Source organism: Gopherus evgoodei, chromosome 18, assembly GCF_007399415.2.
Source record: "Gopherus evgoodei ecotype Sinaloan lineage chromosome 18, rGopEvg1_v1.p, whole genome shotgun sequence".
NCBI classification, from domain to species: domain Eukaryota; kingdom Metazoa; phylum Chordata; order Testudines; family Testudinidae; genus Gopherus; species Gopherus evgoodei.
Genome location: NC_044339.1, coordinates 20,760,414 through 20,779,898, shown reverse-complemented (window position 1 = coordinate 20,779,898; position 19,485 = coordinate 20,760,414). Strand labels below are relative to the sequence as shown.

At 43.6% G+C, this 19,485-nt stretch overlaps 1 protein-coding gene across 5 annotated transcripts in view; it reads right to left on the bottom strand.

Annotated features, from left to right (window-relative positions):
- The window catches only part of KCNAB2 (potassium voltage-gated channel subfamily A regulatory beta subunit 2), a 117,937-nt gene that overhangs the window by 56,190 nt on the left and 42,262 nt on the right, over positions 1-19,485 (bottom strand). For 3 of the 5 annotated variants that reach the window (XM_030537351.1, XM_030537349.1, XM_030537350.1), the window contains exons 2-3: positions 15,376-15,495; positions 14,666-14,707 (exon numbers count right to left, since the gene is read on the bottom strand). In XM_030537351.1, coding sequence (XP_030393211.1) covers positions 14,666-14,707; positions 15,376-15,452 — 119 coding nt within the window. In that variant the 5' untranslated portion in view covers positions 15,453-15,495. Of the gene's footprint in view, positions 1-1,584; positions 1,804-14,665; positions 14,708-15,375; positions 15,496-19,485 lie in introns of those variants that run through there. The other 2 variants (XM_030537352.1, XM_030537347.1) reach the window with 2 other exon arrangements.

Genomic DNA, 19,485 nt, shown 5'->3' with positions numbered 1-19,485 from the left:
CAGCAGTAAACGTCCTTTATCAGGACTGCATGAAGAAGGCTCCAGATGGAGCTCAGCCAGGGTGGGGAGTGAGCTGGGAGGGGAGCACACCACGATTGTTGCCTGCCAGTAGAATAGGTCTAGTGGAATAGCGGAGTTGTGACGACGGATTTGTCTACACAGCCCAGTTGACAGACCTGGCTTCAGAGCCTGAGTTACAGCCCAGCCTGCAACGTCAAAGCACTGTCTACCCAGCTACATTTAGAGCGCTAGTGTGAGAACCACAACCCCGCCAGGCTGGCTGGAAACACTAAGGTCCATGCATAGGACACTCTGAACTTAGTATCTGACCCATACCCCTTTGATTAGCAACACCCCCCACAAGCCCATTTCCAGGCTTCCCTTGGTGAACGTCTGCCGTCTGCTGGAATCGCCAGAGAAATGGTATTATTTGTCAATCGTAGAATGAGCATCATCACATGTCAAAATGAAGTGAGAATACAGAGAATCAACAGCCAGTAGATTCATGGCATGGAAGGCCTGCAGAAAAGGAGAATCTCACTGTGATTCCTAATACAAGGAATCAAAGGTTAAGGACATAACCTGCTCCACTTAAAAGGGGCACACTGCACATGGCCTAAACTGAAAGATGCCGTGAGAAAAAGTTTAGAGTGGCTATTAGGACAGGCTGCTTTCTCTTGGAGAGGCACCTGGGACAGTCTGCTACGTCATGCGAGACAGCAAGACCACTAGTGGATTTAGGAGGGAGATAAATACTCTGACTCAGAACAGGGAGGGGGACATGCTTGCTGAACAGCCTGCACCTGCCATGGGAAATGGATTAAGATGGAAATCTGTTTCTGTACATCTATGAATTCTACATGCCAATATGGAAATTGAGTAATGGGCTCTTCTCGCATGAAGACTACGACGACCTAGGTCTATCCCAAAGGGCAGACAGGAAATGTAACAGCGTATAAGAGTCTATCCCATTCCAAGAAAACACATATTTTGGTCTCAAAAAGTGGCTTAAATTAAAAAGTTATACAATGTGGGCCAAACGCTCTGTTGGTACATGTGGTGCGTTGAGTTTCTCATCTGGGTGTAAACACCAGATGCACAAATTCATTAGCTGCCCCAGCCCGCACGACTGCTATTTTGGACAAACCTGTGAACAGTTTTCATGTATCAAGCTTAAAAAAATAGAAGATGATGTTCTACCAGCAGTGGAGCACACATACACATACACACGTTTTAACGGCTTATTTGCACCCCTGGCTTTGCCAGTCCCTGTTTTATCCAAACAAAGATTTCCCAGAACGTGTCATAACAAGGCTCTGATGCTTATTTAGGTTTAGTTAAAACAGCAGCAGCTGCTTCAGTGAACTCCTCGTTGGAATTTCTTTGCCACAAGGGGCTAAAGAAAACATTGGGTTTTATACGCAATAACCTAGAAACTACTTCCATAGCCTGCGTGCATATTTGACATGCTGCTGTATGTTTACATCCCAAATGAAGTGAAATATGCACCAACTGTAGCTTTTCCCAGGTTTTCCATGTCCGTTAAAACCCATGTAGAAGATAGGAAGGAAGTTCATTTCTTACCTATATCTCATGCCTGTCTTGTGAGCTGTGCAATCCTCCAGCGAGAGCCCGTGCATTTTGAGAAACTCTTCCATGGTTTTGGCCTGTGCTGCCACTCGGACATCTCGCAGCCGCTGCAGCTCCACCACATCCGTATGGCGAACCTGGTGGAGACCCCAGTCCGAGTGGTACCGGCTGGCCACGCTTCTCAGGCTTTCGCTGTATGTCATGGACAGCATTCTGCTGCCTGATTTGGAAATCTGCAAATTTTTCCAGATGTTAAATGCTTAACTGAATCTACACACAAGATCTGTGTCCTTCTGGAGGCAGGTGTCTATCATTCCCTCTCGATCAGCTAGTAGTGACGGTATAGGGCACAAACTCACAAAACCAAAACACTCTTCCTCTCCAGCTCAACCAGAAAAACACGTCAGCACCTCTAGTAAACGCTCCTACACTCACACAATAGACACTACCCTTGCACATGTTTACAGAAGTCAGGTTCTGCTTGCTGGAAGGAAGTTCATCCTTAGAGCTAATCCACATACCTGAGCAAACTGAAATCACTAGCAAGTCAAAAAGAAGCCTGAGTTACTTTGAAACTGCCAAAATAATTTAAATCAATCAAAACAAGAGGTTTCCACATAAATACCAAGCCACACAGAGAGTGCAGCATGAAATAAAAGCAGAGTGAGGTGGAATGTTCAGTTGCAAGGCTTGACGCGGCTTTTGGCCACACAGTGACAAACTGGCTGAATGCACGTAAAGCATTAATACAGATATGGGTTTGTGACAGCATGCACTGAAGCGACGCCTCTTTAGGAAACCCTCATTGCGATGGATTCTGAAGGATTATAGGGGCAGCATTTAGAAATCTTTGGGGTTTTATCTAAGCAACAACTGGGTTGTTTTGTTTTGTTTTTTTTAAACAACAGAATGAGTTGCTCTTCTGGGGTGTGATCAGCCTCCAGTGAACTCAGCGAGAGTCTTTCCTTTGACCTCAGCAGAAGCAGGGTCAGGTCATGAATCCTTCAGGCTTGGGCACTGAGGCCTTCGCTCTGTGGTGAGTTAGGAAAAGTTACATCAATTCCTTACTCAGTACTGTACATGAGACAGATATTCTGTGTGAACACAATGAAGATCAAACCAAGATGCTTCATCTGAAGCCAAAAAAAGACCTGCAATCTGTAATCTAAGGGATGTCAGCTTTATCTGCATTAGGCGCTTCCTCATGTATTTGAAATCACCTAAACTGTCTCCTGGTTAAGAATGAAGATTTAGGATTTCCACTGACAGAGCCTACAGAAAAGCTGCAGGGCATTATTTGCAAAATGTTTCAGAAGAAAAGCCATGGACAGCTAAAAACTTTCCCTTAAAACAGTGACTTTGAAAACTTAATTAGAATGAAAGATGTCATGATAGCTGTGGCAGACAGTAAAAAAGACTGCATTCTTTTGCACACTGGCCAGGGCATGCACACACACTGTGGAAGGTGTAATTAATAACTGTCTAGGCATAGTCTTTACGTTCATATAAGGATTTTTCCAAACGTGCTGGAAAGTTCAGAGATCTCAGAAGTCTTTAGCAAGAGCATTTTTAGCTTTGCTGGATGATTCACCATTACCTAATTTGTCTTAAAACTTTTGCAAACAAGTTGTAGATTATCACATTTATTTCTCTCATCACAAAAAAAGATTTCTTCAACTGCTTAAACTTCAGTATATGTTTGGAGTTGGTACGATGTCACTTTCACAAAAACCTTGTAGCACGGATGTGTCAGATTGATGTTACAGATGTTTTCATACTGGATGCCTCTTTTCTCGTTGCAGAACAATAACATGGATATTACAGATAGTTATTCCAAAGTAATCTGGCAGGTAAACTAGAAATGTACCAAACAGCAAAGCACTCCCTGCGTTAAGAGTTTGTGCCAGTTTGTAGATCAAAATCTGGCAGTTTGTGGTTCTTCAGATTTCCCTTGGCTCCTCTGGATTATATCATTGATCCTGGGTTTTTTAGCTGGTTGCTGGTTTGTGAGCGCTTGGCCACATATGGTTTGCCACTTCGTATCTGGTTAAATACACGCTCCACAGAAAATGCCACAAAAGACATTTTATTGGGCATTGCATGGATTTGAGTGAGCAACAAAAGAACAGAAGTTTAAGCTGGTGTCAATTGGCATAACTCCATGAGTGGAGCACACTGATTGATGCCGGATAAGGATCTGGCTGTCATAGTCAGGCCAAAATGCATGTCTGTACCGCCCAGAATGCAGAAAAAGTTAGCACTCTTATTAGGCAATAAAAGTTGCACTTCAAAGTGGACACAGCACCCTCTCTCAGCTAGACCCCTGCCCCAAGAGGGGAACACAGCGACAATGGCTTGCATACCCACCTCTTGATTCAGCTAACTATTCCAGGACCCTTGGCTGGCTGCACTCTTCAGAGGAAAATGCAATGTCTATGCAGCAGGCTGCTGCAATCCATGCATCAAGCCAATATTTTTATCTGCAGCAGCATACACGGCACAGGACCATGTCATCGAATTTCCATTCAATGCAGGCTGCTGAAAATAACCTGCTGAATGCACAGCAGAGCAACAGACAGCACACAAACCCCTCCGCCACAGCAGGGTGCAGGGCGCTCCTAGGCAGACTGAGGATGGGAGAGAGCTTATTACGTTTCCCCAGGGCTTTTTGTATTCGGTGTTTCAGGTGCCTGAAGTTAAGTTCTATGGCTATAAGTAGGCACATAAATAAGTGCCTTGATTTTCAGAGAAGCAGGGAGTCTACGGTGCCAGTTGAAGTCAATGCTCAGGGTCACTGGAAGTCAGGCCAGGTGTTCAGATCCTAAGATGCTCCCCCCATGAAAATGTTGGCCCTAGTATTTTATCAGTGCCTGTGGGTCATAGTTTGTGTGCTGGACAAGATGGTGACATTCATACCTGACCAAAGGAAGCCGATAGCAGCATAGGTAAGTTTGGAAGCACATAATGCTTAATCACAACTGCACACGGACGCTGATGCAATTTGCTTTTAGGGCCCTTCCAGTTTTCACCCTAGCAGGAGGAATTCCAGTTTCTCATTGTTTTTAAAGAATGAAAATTGAGGTGATCTCGACCCAGATCAAGTTTTTATTTTGGTGTCAGAGATCCCAATCAACAGCTCCAGAATTTTGCACTGCAGGTACTGGGGAAAACTCTGATTCTGTTTCAGGGGTCAGGGCTGCTGCTCACTTCTGGACCTAGTGCAATCCTGGAGTCTGTGGGTTGAACCAGAAAATGCAAAGTTAGGACATGTTCAGAAATCTAGCTGTGCTAGGTCTCCGAAGAGGTGTTAGATGGGTAGCATTAACAGCAGTAGAAGCATCAACAATTCTTCCAGCGAACAGACAGCCAGCACTTTCTCTTCCTGTGTGGCACCAGCATGTTGACACCACGGTTGTACATTAGATGCAGTGATATAGTTTAGTTCTTAGTTTCTCAGCAAAACACAAGATATAAGGATAACAATAATGACTATGTAATTGCTTTTACTGAGACAAACTCATAAGTGTCAGATGCAAGCTAAATTTTGCGGTATTTTCTCTAAAAGAGCACAGAAGATGCATTGCTTTTCCAACCAAATGTAACCTCAAAAGGATCAATAACCATTAGCGTGCCAGAAATTAATGTGAAAAACCCCAAGAATTCCTGTAACAAACATTATTTCAAGAAATCTTTTTAAAATCCTCAGCTTTAGAAAAATAATGTAGTGATCAAAATCCACATTTTCACACAGTGACTTGGGGAGTTAAATAGCTGGACTCACGTTTTAGAAAGAGCTTCATAAAATCATTGAAGTTAGAAACGGAAAAAAGTAATCCATCCTCTTGGCAATACAGGATCACTTATCCGGACTATGTTTTGCAGTGCTTTGGCCATTGGCAACACTCATGTCTTCCAGTAAAAGTGCTGGTTAGGATATTCTGCATTTGATAGTCATATTTTCCACTCTTTTCACATCAGATATGAGGATTTTCCCATTTCCTGCTTCACTGCAGCACCCAAGAAGTTCTACCAATCTTATGTCTAAGGGTTTGATCCAATCAATGAGAATTTCACCCAAGTATGGAGGGAAGGGCTGGACTACACGAAGAATGAAGGACTATATTTAAAGAGTAAAAGCAGAAATTAGTAAGCCTGCTAGCACATATACCTGTGTACCTAGCTTCACAAGAATTCTTTGGACTGACATGCTACTACCTACAACAAAAGACAAAGGTCTCAAAACCCTATAGTTCTCCTGGATAATAATTCTAGAGACAGCAAAAAAATTATGCTGTTTTTAGAGCACATTTCCTCCAGGGACAAAGAATGAAAGGTTAACAGGGTTAAATATGGACAACACACAAAGTTGAACACAAACAACTGGAGAACACCACAACTTTTTCAGGGCTAACAATTTTAATCTTGACAAATGCTAGTAGCTCTTACCAGGCAAAAACGTGCCCTTGATCATTTGTTTGGCATCTTTTTGGAAGCTTCAGTGCTCTATATTTTCAGCCATTAATTCTTCTGCTAGAACCCAAAGTAGTGCTTTTTAGGAGCTAGAACTAAGTTTAGATCTGTGACAAGAAAGGAGCACACTGTACCCCATATGCAGGCAGCTCTCCCAGCTCCATTTCTTGTACTGTTTGCTGATTGATGACTTAATAAAAATTAGAGGCAAACCTAATATACTGCACATTAGTTTTTTAGGGTCCTATCCAGTTGCAATTAAACAGACAGACTGAGATCAGCGGGAGCTGGACCTGACCTGGGTTGAGGAGCGCAGGGCTAGCTGAACAGAGGCACGGCTTGAACGTGGCATATCAACCTTTATGTATTGACCCTTTTGGTTAACATTACTTAGCTTCAGCATCGAAAGTAGAGTAAAGGCCATTTTAATCACCAATACATGGCCAGAGTCATTTATAAAAACAATATTTAACATAATATGGACGTGAACAAAATCTCAGTTTGGGATTATAAAAACCTGCAGAAGTCTGAACTAAAAATATAAAAATGCATGAGTGGCTGTTGAATTATCTGTTTCCAGTCTATTTTTTATGCATCACAAAAACAAAAGAACACAACTCTAGAATTTCAGCAAACAAAAAATAATGGTATTTTCTAGAACACGAACAGCAATTAAAAAACATAAGTTCCAAAATGCATCATGCATTTGAAAGGCGGAACGAGTGGAGGCAATGGTCTAAAGTAAGCAAATTAGCAGCTGGTTTCTGATAACAGTTTTATTCTTTAAAATATAAGCAAAGAACTTGCTTGAGTCAACAGTTTGGAGGTAACTGAACTGCCTTCTCTAAAATATAAACAAATCATACAAACACGGAATTCACTTGCACAGTTGCACTAACTGAGAATATTTCAAGATATCCAGCTCCGAAGAGATGCTAAAATCTATTGTAACATCACTGAAAATGGAAAAAACCCTAACATTCAAGAGCCAGCAGCACCAATTATAAGGAATGAACAGCCAGTTTACAAACAGGACTAGTTTCAGCCTGACACACAGTAGCTTTGGCATCTATTTCTCTTGTAAGAGATTTATTTATTTCTCATTCTCCTACAGACAGAAAGCAACTGAACTACAAAGAGTTCCTGCCTCCACCAACGGAGCAGGCATCTTGCTTTAAAACAAAAAATACAAGATCTTAAAAATTATTTCCTAGCCCACTTCCTATGTTAAGAGAGGTCAGATTATATCTATCTATCTATATCTTTCATAAAAGAAAAAGGACTCTGCCTGTCTGTTCCGATAGCTTCAGGAAAAACACAAACTCACCCTGTTTCTTGGAATCCTGCTCATTAAAAGAAAAGTTCTAGCTTATTAGGGTTTCCTCGGATAGCTATAAAAGAAAGTACTGCTGGGTTTTTTTTCCATCATGGGAGTGTCAAAACTAAATGTCAAAAGCAATTGGTGACTAAGACAGCCACTCCAGAGCCAAGTTTTTTTAGCAGGAGCTCCATTAGCTCTCTTAGGGTATTTTCCTCTTAGCAAACAGAAGCTAAATTATTCATGCCCTTCTCCCTCTCTAAAAGCATGTGGATGTGCAGCTGGTTTATGAATACTGGCATCATTTACTCTTTTATAAAGCAGATACTTGTCAGACGCTGTGGACAGGCACATCCCAATGATAGGTTCCACCTCTAACAAGCCATAGTTACAATGATGAGCTATTGTGGTGGTACGTGCTACAGAAATGCCTATAAACAAACTTGAAGTGCAGTTCCCTCTGCCATGCTGGAGTAACTCCCTTGCAGCTAGTGGAGTTATACTGGTATCAAACCAATGCAACAGGGAATCAGGATCCACAGCTGAACAGCGCGACACTGGCAGACCAGGTGTCAGCTCATGCCAAGGCCCCGGGCCTCACTGAACACTGACAAATGCAGAGCTGGAAACCAGTCTGGCTCACCTGCGCGTTAGCACTATCCAAACAGATATTAAATGTTAAGTTGATAAGAATGTGTTTAGACTTTATGAAACGCTGGTAGGATGCTGCATGTATTGATTTCATTTATAATCTCTACAGCCCAGGGTATAAAAGTATACTGTTTGCTACACATCTTGTGTAGCAGAGGAGCACTTTACCTTAATCAATGCTTCTTTTCCTGTTTGGCGAGTTACACAATTTACAGAGGTTTACAGTGCAAGCAAAGGACAGACTTTGTTGACTGCATTGCTAACTCCATCCAGGAAGGAGAGACCTGTGCATGAACTCATCCCATCAGCTTGGATTCTGGGCTCGGAGGGGGAGGGGGAATAAAAATTGCTGACAAGGAGAAACTGATCTCTTTGCTTTTGTTTCTTACTTCCAGCCCTTCTGAGAAGCCAAACAGCAGAGATCCCTAGGGTCAACTAAAGACATTCAGTGGACAGATTACAATGTCGCTGTCGCCTTTTGGAACCACAGACTAACTTATTTTTGTGTATATATATATATAGCCTGTTTTAACCTGTGAATAACTCTCTCATTTCTTTTTCCTAGTTAAAAAAATCCTTTTGTTAGTTTACTCCAGGATTGGCAACAAGCCTTGTCTTTGGCATGAGATCTCAGGTACAAATTGACTTGGGGGAAGTGACTGGTCTCTTGGGACTGGGAGCAACCAGAATCTTTTGTGATTTTTGGTGTAAGTGACCATTTATAGAATCAAGACTCGAAGGGACCTCAAGAGGTCATCTAGTCCAGTCCCTTGCACTCAGGGACTTACCACTACGTCCAGCTTGCCTGGGTACCAAGATAGACTGGAATGCCCAAGCGGACTGTCTGTGATACCATGGTAAGACTGGCACATGCTTCAGGCGTTCCTATTTGTTTCTGGGTTGGTGAAATCTAATTATTTTTGATAATGCCAACTTCAGGGAAACTCTCAGTCATGGACCACTCCTGACAGCATGACAAACAGTTCAAAGTAAAAACTTTTCTCCAGTACGTGTGGTTTGAAAACAAACACTAAGAACAGTTACATTATACACAGATAGCAAGAGCTTTTAATATCTATTTGTGAAAGCAAAGGTTCCGTGGAGACTTTCCTTATAACCCTCTAATATTCTCATAATGTCCAAAAAAGTTCTCTTAATTGGTAGAAGTTTTCCATGCTTGGTCTAAGCCCAGATGCAAGTTTGTCAGGAAAGCTACAGCCAAATTTATGTACTCACTTTTAAATCACACCCAGGAAAAATGAGAAAAAACCAAAAAACCCACTCTTCTTACAGAAGAAAGAACAAGACTGTTTGGATGTAAACCAAAAAAAGACAACTAAAATCTACAAATTGAGACTCCCTAGGTTAGTAGTCCTCCGAGATTACTAGAGAAAGAGCGAACTGATGGGAGAATCAGTTCTGCACACAGCAGTGACATTTCTGCTAAGTTCAGAATTCCAATACTGTTTAATGGGGCCGTGGAATCACAAATACACAACAGCTCTGAGCTATGCAGGTGAGGTTTCTGAACTGTTATTTGCACTGTGGAGCTGACTACTTTTTTTTCTGACCAAGTGGTTGTAGAAGTGCACAGTGAACTCAAGAGAGAGGAGATTTGGGGGGGGGGGGCGGCGGGAAGAAGAGGGAATCACACAAAAATCTCAACATTAGGGTCACCTTTTACAGACTCAAAAGTCAGGAGGAAATGCAGACGTTATGGGGCCCAATACTGAAGTTTAACTAAACCATGCTCAGCCCAGCACCAGAGGATGGGGGTTGAGGGGGCACTTGGACAACCTTGATCCTGTGGCTGTTCCAGCTGACTCCCACCTGCCACAGTCATCCCCAAGCAGCCATTAGAGTAGCTGCGGATTGCCAGAGGGATGCCAGCGCCCCCCAATGCACTTGCTACCCACAGCTGTACAGCATGGCATAGGGCACTCTACACCGGACCTGTGCCATCCAGAGATCCTACCTCACCAGGGGAACCATTAGCTGGCCAGTTACACTTCCCAGCCCTTTTGGACTGCTGTGGTGGCATAAAAGGACTTGAACTGGGCCGTGGATCAGGCCTGTGGTGCTCTCATGGAGCACTGTGAATGGCTAGTTACATGGCCAAAAGTAACCTACGCTGGGCCCAGGTCTGTTCAGTGCTTATAGGTTACTAGAAAGTGAAAATAATAATAGATTTCTACCAAGTTACCAAGAGGCATTACCTTGTCTTTGGAACTGCCTGCTTTGAGCATAGCCTTACATTACGGTATGTTCAGGAACACGGGTCACTGCTAAATGGCGAACATAAAGTCACCAAACACACTACTAAAATAAAGAGAAAGAACATTTATAAAGCTTTGACTCTGCAAACATGCTCACATCTAGCTTCAAGGCCAGGCACAGTCCCACTGATCCTTAAGGGTCTGGTCCCATACTTAAACAGGTTAGGAAGCATTTGCAGGATCGGGGGAGGGAGGGGAAGGGGCAATAGAACTGATCTTGCTCCCTCCGACGTCGATGGTAAATCATCCTTTGAAGTCTGTGGTGCAGAATCACAGCCAAAAAGAGAGAATACGACAAGCAAAACAAGTGGACGTCCATGAGAGCCTATTAAGGAGAAAAGTGCATGAGGGGTTTTAACTTTTTAATCTATCCTCTCTTTTCAGTGGTACTAATAAGTGGCCATTACTAATGTTGGCCACGTGCCAAACAACTCATCTGAATTATTCTTTCAATTTCTTCCATGCCTAGAATTCCCCAGGTTTCCACAAACCATCTGTTGATTGCTCAAGGTAATATATATTCACAGAAAAGTATTGCATTATTTGTGCAGCATTAGTGATTAGAGGTTTTGTTTGAATTAGCTATTTAATCATTGCTTTGCATATTGTTGTAGAGTCAGGGTAGCTGAGTGATCACTAGCTACATATCTAGGAATGCATGAGGACAAAATGTTATGACAGTGTTAATGCTGCAAAAACAGGAACATCATGAAAACTATGACTCCACCAGTGGTTTAAGACACTTCTCCCTCTTTTACAAACTTACCATACCCCTCTCTTGCCCCATCCCCCTTCTCTTTCAATACTTATTCTGTTTCATTCGTGTGGCTTTATGTAGGTATGAGCAGAGAACATCAATTAACAAAGAAGTGTGCAGATTTGCGCTAGAGTGCCAAAAGCCGCCTCATACTTCCTTATCATCCACACTTGTGTCTGGATCAGTGATTGGTTTGGGTATTTGCTGTATTGTTACATCATTAACTTAAGCCTCCAGCAATGTTCAAATCGTTTCCAGCACTCCATTAACACGGTGTTTGTAAGGGGTAAGTGGTTCCTTCGATTTTAGACAGTAAAAGGATGAAGAAAAATTATTTCGTCTTAGACCCAAGGTAATGGTGTTTCTCTTAATGCACATACCCATATTAACAGAGCCTGAACAAGAGCCCAGTGGAACTCTGGGGAAAAACAAATAGGTTTGGGTTTTGCCAACACATTCTCACAGTTGCATAGCAGCCTCACCCTGAGAAATATGCGTGTGTTGTAGTTGAGTCAAAAGACAGGAATATTGACACTACCACACTCTTGTATTCTGTACAACTATTTTTGACCCGAAGATGTCAGAATACAAGTATCCCCATTTCTGATTTTGAAAATATGGTCTCCTTAGTATGCAGTAGATGGGTGCCGAGTGCCAGAATGGAGACTGCCCCATTATCTTAGCTGAAAGAGTCACTGCTGCACTCCGCTACACCCAGATTCCAGGCTCCCTTGAACAGCTGAGTCAATGTAAACATACATTTCATTGCATGATCAACACAGCACAGACTAACAGTTTGGCTACAGAGCTCCCCACCAGGCTCCTAATTATCCCCAACCCTCTTCTCACACATCAGAGAAGTGACAAATTCTTTATGTGCCACAGACTTGCAGCCTTTCGTTCTACCTCTGGCTCTGCAGGCCAAGGTTTTCAGAAGTGACTCACCAATTTGGACAACTCCATTTTTACATATCCAAGTAGTAATACCGTAAAGGAGCCTGATTTGCAGAAAGAGCTGAGCTCCCATGTCAGAGACTTGGGCCCCTTTAAGGGGTCTCAGGCTGGGCACCCAAAAACGGAGGCACCACAAATCACTAATCTTAGCCAATAAATGTAAGATGGTACTGTCCCTTCTGGCCAGTGTAACAGGGTAAGTCTCTCTTTCTCTCTCGACAAGGACGGGATGTAGTTGTAACCGAGTTTGTACATTAGACTGTCCTGGGTTTTTTATTTTGAGTATTGCCATTTCTGATCTGGCAATTCTCCGGACTTCCAACACACTGCCATCGAAAACACTTCACACTTTGCTAAATTATTGTATACAAATTGTACACACACACACACTTATTTTGCCTATGATTAAATTAAATGCAGCCATCTCAGTAATTTAGATGATAGTTCAGATAATCTGTACAGATTAATTTTCACAAGTCGAACAGGATACCTACTTCTGCATCAGAGGGGTAGCCGTGTTAGTCTGGATCTGTAAAAGCAGCAAAGAATCCTGTGGCACCTTATAGACTAACAGACGTTTTGGAGCATGAGCTTTCATGGGTGAATACCCACTTCGTCAGATGTATGTAGTGGAAATTTCCAGGGGCAGGTATATATATGCAAGCAAGCTAGAGATAACGAGGTTAGTTCTGTCAGGGAGAGTGAGGCCCTGTTCTAGCAGTTGAGGTGTGAAAACCAAGGGAGGAGAAACTGGTTTTGTAGTTGGCAAGCCATTCACAGTCTTTGTTTAATCCTGACCCGATGGTGTCAAATTTGCAGATGTACTGAAGCGCAGCAGTTTCTCTTTGAAGTCTGGTCCTGAAGTTTTTTTGCTGCAGGATGGCCACCTTAAGGTCTGCTATAGTGTAGCCAGGGAGGTTGAAGTGTTCTCCTACAGGTTTTTGTATATTGCCATTCCTAATATCTGATTTGTGTCCATTTATCCTTTTCCGTAGAGACTGTCCAGTTTGGCCAACGTACATAGCAGAGGGACATTGCTGGCATATGATGGCGTATATTACATAACCTCGTTATCTCTAATTTGTTTGCACACACACACACACCCCTACCCCTGGAAAATTTCCACTACATGCATCTGATGAAGTGGGTATTCACCCACGAAAGCTCATGCTCCAAAACGTCTGTTAGTCTATAAGGTGCCATAGGATTCTTTGCTACTTCTGCAGCATAAGCATGAAAACTAGGGCCAGGCGAGGAGCTGGCTGAATTTGAATTGCAGAGCTGATCTTCTATACTCTTCCATTCTGTAAGGATAAGGCTTTTTCTTATAGCCATATGGTCAGGCCTAAGGCTTTTGTCTGCCACCACATTAAGAGAGCAGCAGCCATTAGCTAAGAAGCAGGAAATCACATCCTCACATTCCATCTAAATTGCATTAAAACAACATAACATCAGCCTGTTAAGAAGGAGACCCATCCTAATGGCACCCACTATCACCAGATAAACAAACAGATCTTAAGATGGCTAAAGAAAACTTAGTTTGACAGCATCTGTCTGGCAAGAAATCACTTATCACTAGTTGTGGTTCTGAAATCCTCCTTTTTTTACGGTTTTATCTTTATGGTCCCCACTTCCCTATCGTTTGTCTGTATGATCTCTGTCTGGTTCTTCGATCGTTTCTGTCTGTTACACAATTAATTTTGCTAGGTGTAAATTCAGGCAGTGGGAGATGATTGGTTAGAGAATTGTGTTACAATATGTTAGGATTGGTTAGTAAAATTTTAGTAAAATGATTGGCTAAGGGACAACTAAGCAGGAGTCAAGTTTCACTATACAAACTGGGAACCAACTTCAGGACAGAGGTGCCAGACCTCAACACCCTGCCAATGACACTCTGCAGAAACTGGAGTCCCCCAGATGACCCGTTCCTGACGGGCCATCAAGAAGAGTTCATCTGTTTTATTGGGAGTCGTGAGCATTGTATGTGTAGCACGTGCATTCTGTTTGGGTGATTGTTAATAAATAGAGGTTAAGTAGGATATTACTGTGTAAGGCTCTTTCACTGGTAAAAGACCCTGCAAACCCACAAAAGATTAAGCTCTGAGTTCAGAGGGAATGGGAGTTTGCTCTGAGTCCAGAGGAGCAGAACACGTGGAGGGGTAAAGCTAGAGTGCTTAATTAAGAGGGTTACACCTGAGCCCAAGGAACAGGGTAAGGATGCCTAAATCAAGAGGGTTTTGCCTTGAGGGAGGGAGAGCTCAGTGATTTGAGCATTGGCCTGCTAAACCCAGGGTTGTGAGTTCAAACCTTGAGGGGGCCATTTGGGGATTGAGTTGGGGATTAGTCCTGCTTTGAGCAGGGGGTTGGACTAGATGACCTCCTGAGGTCCCTTCCAATCCTGATTGTCTATTATTCAGCCCTAGGAACTAGGTAGAGGTGGGTGCCCTACAGTGCACAAGTGATAGAGAATTTTGTGCAGGTAACAATTCCCTTCAGGCTGCCAGAGCCAACACTTGCTGAGTTTGATGATACATAACATTATACCCATGTCTGACAGGTTTAGACCCCTTCTGAAACGCGCCCTTCCCTAATTACACCTGTCACTACTTTTCAGTTCCATTTTTTATAAAAAATAACAGACTCTGTTACCTGTAGAACTGGAGCTGTCGTTTGGGACTCCCATATCGAGCACTTCCGACAGCAAGGGAAAGAGAGAAGAAATATTCCACAAATCACATTAACAACTAGGAAGTGCCAGAAACAAAGCTCAGTCTCCATTCATCTTGCAATGATCTTTGTGCTCTTGCGACCCTGTACAGTTCATCTCCACCAAAGTCTCTATAAGGTTTGTCTCCACAGTTTCTCTTCACTAGGAGGAGCTGACAAGCTCTGTGAAAGCTTGACAACAATGCCACCAAGTGGGAGTAAAAATCATGGGCACAAAATCTATTCAAGGCCCATACAAGCGGATTCTGGCTCACCTGATTCAACAGAATGTCATTCAATGTTAAAACAAATAAAGGGAAATACAGGAAACATACTGTTAAGCCCTTAAATGGAATAGATTTGAAAAGAAATTGAAGAGTGACCCATTCCTTAAAATAACAGGCACCAAAGCTCAGAAGGAAGCTTGAATATTGTTTATGCTATCAAGTGTCTGCACCATTATGGAAGTAACTGCTGTACATACCTTCAAAAAATCAAGGTTTGGATTTTAGGATAGAACAGTGGCTGCCTCAGAGGTCATGACAACTGGTTTACCCTATTTTCAAAAACTGCAAAAAGTGTGTTCCCGGTAACAAAAACAGCTTTGTGTAGAGGGTGGTCAGGGAAGCTATACACTCGGTTGAAAGGCTCACCTGTAAATCATCCCTGGAGAGCCAGTCTGTCTTAGCGAGAGTCGAGCAGGGGAGTCAGTGGTAGATTCTGGATACATTGAGCCAACCTCGGTCTTCAAGCTCAGTTTTCTTTTTTACCTTCTAAAAAGATATAGAATAAAAAAAGTTACAACCAGAATAAACTGAATTTTTAAAAGTACAAGATTTTTTGTGTTTCCTCTCATTACTTTCTTTTAGTGAGCAGGGAATATTCCCACTGGTTGGAGCTGATATGGGGTTCAGGACCCTGGGTTCTAATCCTGCCTCTACCACTAATTCACCATGAGCTATCGGGCAGATCACAACCTCTGGGAATAATACGGATGGTCATGAGACCATAGGTCAAGGGTTCTCAAACTGGGAGTTGGGACCCCTTGGGGGGCTGCAAAGTTACATGGGGGGGTTGGGAGTTGCCAACCTCCACCCCAAACCTTGCTTTGCCTCCAGCATTTATAATGGTGTTAAATATATAAAAAATTGTTTTTCATTTATAAGGGGGGGGGTCGCACTCAGAGACATACTATGTGAAAGGGGTCACCAGTACAAAAAAGTTTGGACCTATGGCAGTGGTTTGCATTGCCAGTACTAGATGCTGCAGAATGGAAGACAATTAAGGAATAACCTCCCAATGGGAACATCTCATCCTGAGCCCCACTCAGCCGAGGGGTGGGGTTATGTCCTGAGTCAGGAGAGGTTACATCCTTTTCACATAAATTGCATTATTTTAAAAATCCTGCTGAGTTTGTTCTCATTATCCACGTACACGTCAAACTTCTTCTGAATGCTACTCAGCAAACACATCAATGACATATTGTGGCAATGAGATCCATAGGTTAATTATGAATTGTGAAGAGGAGTATTTCCTTTTATTGGTTTTAAATTTTCTGCTGCTCGATTTCACTGAATGTCCCCTTGTTTTCCATTACAAGAAAGGCTAATTAGAGGTATCCAATGTTTCATTTGTATATCCCTATCTTGTCATTTCCCCCCTTGCTTATCTCCTCTCTAAACTGATGAATCTCAACTGTATTGATCTCTCTTCATATGGAAACCTTTCCACCCGCTCATCACTCTCATTAACTGTCAGTGCCTCCTATTTCTTCTATATCCTTTTTGAGACAGGGTGACCACTATTTCAAGTGGCAGAAGCATTTTAAGTACACCTCTACCTCAATAGAACGTCATCCGATATAACAAGAATTCAGAAATAATGCAGTAAAGCAGTGCTCCGGGGGGTGGTGGTGGGGAGACGGCTGCACGCTCTGGCGGATCAAAGCAAGTTCGATATAACGCAGTTTCACCTATAACGTGGTAAGATTTTTTGGATCCCGAGGACAGCGTTATATCGAAGTAGAGGGGTACATGGGTTGAAATTGCACTTAACAGTTAGATGACATGCCAACGGCAGCTATGATCCCATCTGCACTAGGACTGCCCTGATGTTGTCACTGGCAGAGAGAACAGACATCAGCAACAGTGGGAAAATGTTGTCAAGTTTTCCTTGTGTAGACAGATCTCAAGAAAGTCTAGGTAGATCCCTTCTCTTCAGAACTATGCCAGAACTCAGGAAATGATATATAAACATGGATGCTTTAGATACGTCAAGGTCAAACTACGTAAATGTCCAAGTGCCCAAGACACTAGAATATTGATAAAGGAAGAACAGGTTTGTATTTATAGTTTAATGCTGGGGTTTTCTATAGCCCAACTCCTACTGAAAGTCAGGGGGAGGTGGTTGCTCATTCCTTCAGGCAGCTTTCAACAAAATTACAGCCTAAATTTGCCTAGACGCTCTGTTACTGACTTTGGATCTTATACCTTGCTTGAAGCACACCTATGTACATGCACATTTCTTTCGTCTTTAGCAGGACTGTGCATTATTAGTTGCACAAAAAATAAGCATAACCAAGTGACAACTGAAGAAGCTGCTGGAACTTGGTGGCTTTGTCATTAGGTCATCTGTGGAACAAGCTAAATCGAGATGTTTTCTTGTTAATTATCTAGCACCCAAAGCCATGCTGAGCACCTAACACACATAGTACAGTAAGAACTGCCCCATCTCAAACGGCACAGAGTGTGCACAAGCTCTCCCTCATGAGAGGATGAGACACAAACCACATGAATGGATGTGTGATCACATTGCTTACTGCACTGTTGGAGGTTCTCAGATACCATGGTGATGGGCACGGCATAAGAATACTTATAGAATAGAACAGAACACAGAAAGTGAGCAAAACTAGAGCAGCAAACTCCATCTCAACCCCTCCCGCAACACGCTCCATATGATTCTTGAAGTCTCTGGCTCTGAGTTCATAACTCAGGAATCATCTCGAAGCAGTTCATCATCATCATCTGTGACCTGTAACTCACACCTGGAGCAGACACTTCACGCTATCAGGCAACCCAGACAACAGCGTCATGCATCTCCATGAATCAGGACAAGTGCAAATCTGTGGATGAAAAATAACAGCCTGCTTCCAAAGGATAGTCGGAGCTACTATGGCGGAGTCTGAAGCTCCACCCTTATGGTTCCCTGTTTTTTAGCCAGTCAGAATTTCACAAGATACCCAGTGCAGAAGAGCAGACTCACCCCTGAGGTGCCTCCTGCAGGTGACTTCCAGGAATTAGCTTGTTCCAGCTCTGGAGTGCCATCTGCAGGCAGGTGATCCACCTGTCCTCTGGCCCCTGACCCCAGTGTCCTGTTGTCTGGAGTGCTGCCCCCTGGCAGTAACCTCCCCAGTCTTAGGGTCTCCCCTCTCTGGGGAACCCTCACCTCCCCTCAGTATACAGCTACTGCCAGTCAGTGTCTGGCCCCCACGCCCTGGGGCAGACTGCAGTGTCAGCCACTCATCACTGGCAAGGTTGGGTTTGGACCTGCTGCCTTGGCCTACCCCTGGGCTGCCCTCTGCAACCCCCAGTACCTGTTAGCCTTCTGCTAGGCCACAGCCTGGGGCTTTCCAGGCTGGAGCTCCCCAGCTTCTCAGCCTTTCCCCAGCTCTGTTCCACTTAGGTACCCTGTCTCTAGCTCCTTGCAGCCAGGCCCATCTCTCTCCAAACACACACACAGAGAGAGAGAGAGAGAGAGAGAGAGAGAGAGCCTGGCTCCCAGCCTCTTTATACAGGCCAGCTGTGGCCTGATTGGGGCGTGGCCCAGCTGCAGCCACTTCCCAATCAGCCCAGCTTAGCAGCTCCCAGCCACAACCTTCTCCCAGGGCTGTTTTAAGCCCTTCAGGGCAGGAGGGGGGTAATCACCCTGCTACACACAAGAATGCCAACGCCAAACTCAAAGAAACTGAACTGCAGAATGACACCATTCAAAGGCTAAGTTCTCAGCTGTGTGGTTAGTTTACAGTCAAGGAAACAGCCTAATACGCTGTCCTTGTGTGGAGGTCTCTACGTACGAGTAACTGAGCATTGCACTGTACTGCTCTGTTCCCGTATTGTTTCAAAGTCGTTAAATGCCAGTTCAAATCAACAGATGCCAGACTCCACCATAAACACAGAAATGACTCTTCAAAAGTCAACCATACAAACAAATGATAAATGGGCCATCTCTACATCTCACAGAGGGGAAGTTAAGACAACGTGCCGGGGCCGGGGGAAGAATACAGATGGGGCCTGTAGAATAGCTCCTACAGAATGGAGATGGTACCCTGGATGCTCAACAGCGGCACTGAAACAGTGTGACAGCCAGAGGGCAGCAGATGAAACAGAAACAGAGCAGTTCCACAAGGAGTTGGGCTAGTGCAGGGGTAGACAACCCATGGCACATGTGCTGAAGGCTGATTTTCAGTGGCACTCACACTGCCTGGGTCCTGGCCACCGGTCCAGGGGGCTCTGCATTTAAACCTTAAATCAAGAGTGAATAAATGAAGACTCGGCACACCACTTCTGAAAGGCTGCTGACCCCTGGGCTAGTGCTTGAAAAATTCACCCTCTCCCACTTCAAATTCCCCACCCCTCACACACGTGGAGGTAGGCAGAGAGAGAGGGAGAGAGAGAGAGAGACAGACAACTGGGGTCCTGATTACTGCGAAGGTTGCGCTAGCAAAGCTCTGCTCTGCGTCGGAGTTTTTTTCACACTTTCCCTTT